At 33.7% G+C, this 6,497-nt stretch overlaps 1 protein-coding gene across 1 annotated transcript; it reads left to right on the top strand.

The window, feature by feature from the left end:
* The first annotated feature begins 801 nt into the window (after positions 1 to 801).
* On the top strand, positions 802 to 4,933 carry LOC132052472 (BTB/POZ and TAZ domain-containing protein 1-like). Its single transcript, XM_059444032.1, has 5 exons — positions 802 to 1,026; positions 1,263 to 1,396; positions 2,683 to 2,986; positions 3,490 to 3,806; positions 4,596 to 4,933. The coding sequence occupies exons 1-5, from the start codon at positions 913 to 915 to the stop codon at positions 4,783 to 4,785; spliced, it is 1,059 nt and encodes a 352-aa protein (XP_059300015.1). The 5' UTR covers positions 802 to 912; the 3' UTR covers positions 4,786 to 4,933.
* Positions 4,934 to 6,497: the final 1,564 nt, after the last annotated feature.

Below are 6,497 nucleotides of genomic sequence, written 5' to 3'. Positions count from 1 at the left end.
CAAAATATTTAACTTCTAATTTTGATGTGCTATTTTATCTATTAAATTGACTTTTGACTATCATCTGAATATACATTACTACAACTAATATATTAATTCATATATTACACTTTTTATAACACGACTACCAATTGCAAAGTCAAATAAGCTTTTTGCATGTAATTACTTTTTAAAGAATTTTATTCAAATTAAATTAACTTATATAATTTTTTTGTGTATTTTTCTTAATACGCATAATTTATTTTAAATAAAAAACTAATGTTTGAATGAAGATCAAAAACTAAATAATTTGACCCTCATATTTCACATTCATTTGATCTGAAACATGAGGAGCACAAAAATAATAAGTATCTTAAACTATTTGGTCAATACAATATGTTCGTAAAATTAAGACAACAATTGTATTTGTATGTTCTTTAAAAAAACTAACCTTTGACCGACCAAATGATATAAAATTTATTTGTACTGATAAGGTATATTCTTATACTCTTGTGTGAGTTAATATGTCATAGGTGTAGTTTACACGTTAAATTGATCGACACTTAATACTAACACAACACAAAAAAAGAGATGCGTTAATAACATTTCGAACTAGTTCAGAAGTATTAGGATCCCACAAAGATTAAGGTCATAATGACAAAATTATGATAGGCTGGTCGGCTGCAATATAAATATCTTAATATCATAAGTACTTTATGTAAATTTAATTTGTGGTAGGAGTTCCACGCTGTGCCGCCCTTTGAATTTTTTGGGTTGCTACTTGGTGGCAACTCACATTGCCTTGCCTATAAATACAGGAACTCTAACCAAAATCTAAAAGAAACACACACTGATAAATCTCCGTTACTCTCTGTCTTAGGCAAAACTGATAAAAAAAAATATAGTACTAATCAACTCCACAAATTGGTAATAATGTCACCGAATAACCTTGCTAGCGATGTTGATGGACTTCACCGTGAAAATGAAACCGACGTCCAGATCATCACTTCCAGTGGCCTCCGCATTTCGGCTCATTCTAACGTTCTGGTATATATGCTGACCATAACTTCTTACTTAGTGTTTGTCTTGTAAAAATTCAATACTGTATTTTGTGAAAAAAAGGAAATGGGAATGGCTTGTGGCTAACAAGAAAATGACCATCAATTTTCACTGTCAAAATTGGGGGTGGGCCTCCGATTTTTCAAATGAATTAATCGAGTAGTTTTCAAAATTTGTTGCTTATGCAATTTAAAAGTAGTCATCTCTACGAAATACATTTGTAGGCTACTGCTTCGACGGTTCTGGAAAGCATACTAGTTCAGCCTCAAAAGCGACTGAGCTCTGAGAAAACGATACGTATTCTCGGTGTGCCCTGCGACGCCGTTTCCTTGTTCGTCCGATTTCTTTATTCCTTCAAGTGAGTTTCCTATAAACACAATTTCCTTGGTTTTTTTTTTTTTTTTTTTAAATTGTATGTTACAATTTATGTGGCACCGTCGAAATTTTGAGATTCAAATAGTTTAATTTCGATTGTGTATTTTATCATGAAATCTTTAATTTTTTAAAAATAAAATTTACATATTTAGAAACTACATTGAAAATACTATAGGTCACAATAATTGATGATATAAAATATTTCAAATAAAATTATCAGAGAAAGAGTTATTTGGATTTCGAAATCCAGAAGGTGTCATTGAGATAGAAGGAGTATCTGTTAATGTGTGTTTTGGTATAAAATATTCTGAATATTATTTTTTTGAGGAAAGTTCTTGTAAAAATAAAAAGAATTGACTTTTCTTGTGGAAATAGATAAAATTAGTTTTATAAATGACATTTCAAGTTCATTATTTCCTAACCACTCTCAATCCTTGGGCAACCCAACCCTGACACCCACTCTCAACCCAATCATGTTGTTTATATTATGTATAAATATTTTTGGGACAATTTGTTTTACTTACTTACCGAACATCAAAAAATACTATGTTACTCGGACTCTCCTAAAATGTCGTTGGTGTGTGTCGGATCCTTCAAAAGTAGTGTATTTTTGGAGGATCCGACACGGGTGCGGCAACACTTTCGAAGAGTCTGAGTAACTTAGAAAAAATAAGTAAGAAACTACATATTTTTAAAGATGATAATTTATCCCAAAACACCCTTAAGCTGTGCTGATTTTCATAACATGTGATTCTTGTTCTAATTGGAATTTAATATACTGAATATGATAGCAAGGACTCATGTTAGTCTGGTTCCAATTGGAATTTAATATACTGAATATGACTTCCAGGAGTAGAACCTTTTAGAGTAGGTAATTTGTCCTCAAAGCTAAATTTGGCTGTCCCATTTCTGAATCATCTTACACGCGGCTCATTCATTGCCACTTAGATTCTTTAATCATAATATTTCAGTTACTAAATATCTGTCCAGCACCGACTAGACCAAGTCTTCCGGTATTATTTGGAGTGTGTTACAAACAAAAACAGAAAAGAAAAAAGAGGGAGTTTTATCATGTACACTAGTTTGAAAAGCATTTTAGTAATATCTGTGTTGTGACATATCTGATATCTCTAACATGTACTTATAGTAGATAATTACTTGTAGTTGTCTTAATTAAATGTGAGAATTCCAGTTAGTAAGAATTTTTGTTGAACACTTCCATAGAATCTGGATGTCTAAAATAACTATGTTATCATTGTGCTAATTTAGGTGCACTGAGGAGCAGATGAAGAAACATGGGATTCATCTGCTAGCACTTTCTCATGTGTACTTGGTACCAGTACTGAAGCATAGATGCACCAAAGCATTGGCCGAGCAATTGACAACTGAAAATATAGTAGACATGCTTCAACTCGCGAGGCTATGTGATGCGCCTGATCTCTACCTCAAGTGCATGAAATTTTTGCGTAGCAATTTCAGGAGAGTTGACAAGACTGAGGGGTGGAAATTCCTCCAACGTCATGATCCCATGCTTGAGCTTGAAATTTTACAGTTCATGGATGAGGCTGAATCGGTACGTAACTACAACATCATTGGCATCTTTTTGTAGCTCACTGACCGTTGCGGTTTCAATTTCAATCCCAAATTTTGATCATGGAATTCTCAGTGGATTGTTGAAGTTTGTCAATTGATTGTGGGATGATGGGAAGAAGTCGTCATGCAAGCCTAGGCCATTTAACATGAAGAGCTTAACTAACACCTAAAGCTTACACAAATATTTACACTATCAGATCATCTAAAACAAAAAATACAGTCTACAACAAGTAATTAACTGTCCATAATAAGTGCGAAGCAAATAACCTACTACAACATGTCAATATACTCATAGCTTAAGAATTCTTTACACAACTGTAGTGTACTTTAGTATATATAAGTTAAATCCAACATAATAACTCAGATATGATATATAATGTACACTGCCCACTTACATTGGAATATATTATGGCATTTCTTTGCATCTTCTTTTATCATTCAGTGATGCGATTAGTGGTTTTAATTGGGAATTTGTCACTTTAGCGGAAGAAGAGGAGGAGGAGACACGGGTGGGAGCAGAACTTATATTTACAGCTAAGCGAAGGGATGGATTGTTTGGAGCACATATGCACCGAAGGATGTATGAGCGTCGGGCCGTGTGACGAGGAATCTTGCCAGGAGAAGCTGCCATGTAGCAAATTTGACACATGCCGAGGCCTCCAGCTTCTGATCCAGCATTTCTCTACTTGTAAGAGAAGGACAAAGGGAAGTTGTTCCAAATGCAAGCGGATGTGGCAGCTCCTAAGGTTACACGCATCTATTTGTGACCAACCTGACGATTGCCGAGTTCCTCTTTGCAGGTAACCATCACTGTGTAACTAGTTTCTTGATCTATACTTGTAAAGATCACTTTGCTGTCATTGATTTGTTTGTTTATTCTTATGTCCTTATACACTTACCATCTCTAATAGCTGAACGGCAGCCACATACAATGACTTTACCAGATATTTCGTTCATCGCCATTGTATTTGTGATATAGTCAGTGTCATATAATCTTTTCTTTTTGTATGTTCGTGAGTCAAATAGAGTATATGACATACAATTTGATAGGGTATACTCTATTTGATTCACGAACATAAAATTGTGGCCTAGGTGAAAAGTTATTGGTTGACATCATGATTTTGCTCAGTGTCATGAGAATATATGAATCTAACCATGCAGAGTTTTCCAAATTTCACCATCATTAATTACTGCAGACTGTTGAGGTTGTTCTTGCTGAGCACGACAAATCCATGATCCAAGTAGTGATAGCTAGTTGACACTGCACATGGTCTGATTTCAACTATTTTCTAGAAAGCAGCATAACCTTATATGACATGTTCTTTTGGATCCTTGTTGAAATATCTCTATTATTTCCTGTTCCTATAGATAAAATATCTCCAAAGAGTCCTAAAACCTTTGAACACTTTAGATTGGATAAGCTCGATATAAGGTCACAGATATATCAACCTCAAATAATGTTGTCTGTCTTTTTCATAATTAGGGTCAATTTCTTGAACAGTTGAACCAACCTAATTATGTTCATCCATTATTTTGTCTATGTTGTTGGTAATTGGTGAGTATCTTAATAGCTTTATTTTACATTACAGAGAATTCAAACTGAGAGTGCAACAAGGGGGAGATGATGAGCTGTGGAAATCACTTGTTAGAAAGGTGGTTTCTGCCAGAGCTATATCGTCCTTGTGTCTGCCTAAAAGAAAGAGAGAAGAAGAAGAACCAAGATTGAACTTAAGGCATCATCAAGTGAGACGCTTTAGTTTGAAAACTCAGTGTCAATAGTAAGAAAATTATCTTGAAAACTCGGTGTCAACAATTAGAAAATTATTCATCTTTTAGACCAGATGAGGTATCGATTAGGCAGAATCAATCTTTCATAAGTCCTACTGTAAATGTTTCTCTTTGTTTATATTATAAGTGGGTTAACCAATTTGTTGTGCTTTAATTTAATGTCTTTGTGACAATTAATTCGTGCTGCAAATAAAAAAAATTGGGAAGGAAAGAGAATGCGTGTTGCTAACTTCCGGACTCTATAGTGATCCAAACGACCAGATATTGCGTTTGGTTTGTTCTGTACTACACAACTAGATTAAACTAATTAACAAAACATAAAAAAATTAGCAGTTTTGGCTAGGAAACGTGGTCGGTTTAAGTTTGCAGATTCCTTTATTGAGATTGTTGAGTTGGCCATAATAAATGTAGAGTGAAGAATAAACATGAGTGTTGTTGTCGGGGGAGAATTAGTAATGTTTGACGTTGTCTATGAATGAGAACTTTATGCAACACATAAGAAATGAAAATTTTGGCTTATTTTTTGTGGTCAAAGTTTAAAAACAATTAGACTAAAGCGGGAAGTATGACTAATTAATATGCATTTTAACTTAACATATTACATAGTTTCAAATTCCAAATATAAATGAATTCATTAAATAATCATGAGGGAGTAATTTTATGACCTTTTACGAGAAATCTTTATTTTTCTGCATTAAGATATACGAAAAATAACGCATGTATGATCAGGAAAGTCGTTTTAAATACATTAATTTTAAGATGGAAAATCTCATTTTCTCGGAGTTCACTCTTCACTAAGCTTATAACAACTAAGAAATGCCTATACTTAACTACTAATGAGAGAATTTTATTAATCAAAAAGAAATTCGTACAGCGTTTACAACTTTCCAAACTTCTAACAAGATGATGATCAAACTAGTATTTCTCTTTCATGAATCTAAAGGAAGGCAACCGAGCTTAATCTCGATGGTTGATTGTTTTCGGTTTTCCATCGTGTCCAAGTTATGCGAGAAGGAACATCAATGGTTCCATATATATTCTTTTAATCCCACTTGCTTCATTGCTTGCCAAAATGAGCTGTTCCATTTGCTTCTCTCTCTAAAATTGTGGACAAAACTACACTGTCTTCTTCACCGTCAGGTTAAGTCGTGAAAGGCATAGGTAATTACATACCACATCTTCTTTTTTTTTTTTTTACTATAAATAAACATGCAAATTACTTCGCCCCAACAATTGTTTCTCTTATTTTTTAGTAGTCCTTTTTTGCCCTTTTCGGAATTAGTGGCTGGTTGATTAATCTTCATGGCTTGGCAGCGTGGGCCATTACGTAATCGGTTTTGGAACATTCCGTAAAACAGCTGGAGTACATTATAAAAGTAATATTTGCACAGTAGTACTGAATATGAACTGCCCCATATAACAACAATATTGCATAGGTATGCTCAACTACTTTCAAACACAATAAGTTCCGTTCATCAGATAACAACTCTGCCTGCTATTTTTTCTCCCTAGACGCACCCCCTGCATTTATCTCTTGTCTGCTTTGTTGCATGAATTCCACCTAACGATACTATATTTTGGTGTGACGTTTGCTTCAACAAATTTAAGAAAATTTTGTTTGGAGGTTTCCTAAGAAAATTGAAAAAAAAAACTATTTTTAACCAAAGAACAAGAATAAAAGAATTTAATTTTAAGAAAAATTG

Source organism: Lycium ferocissimum, chromosome 4 (genome assembly GCF_029784015.1).
Source record: "Lycium ferocissimum isolate CSIRO_LF1 chromosome 4, AGI_CSIRO_Lferr_CH_V1, whole genome shotgun sequence".
NCBI lineage: Eukaryota > Viridiplantae > Streptophyta > Magnoliopsida > Solanales > Solanaceae > Lycium > Lycium ferocissimum.
The sequence above is the reverse complement of the archived record's forward strand: the minus strand, read 5'-3'. Positions and strand labels throughout refer to the sequence as shown.

Bases quoted from the DNA above. Each gene is read 5' to 3' on its own strand.
- LOC132052472 (XM_059444032.1), top strand. From the start codon at position 913: ATGTCACCGAATAACCTTGCTAGCGATGTTGATGGACTTCACCGTGAA. The intron at 1,027-1,262 runs GTATATATGCTG...ATACATTTGTAG, and splicing joins CGGCTCATTCTAACGTTCTG to GCTACTGCTTCGACGGTTCT. The intron at 1,397-2,682 runs GTGAGTTTCCTA...GTGCTAATTTAG, and splicing joins CGATTTCTTTATTCCTTCAA to GTGCACTGAGGAGCAGATGA.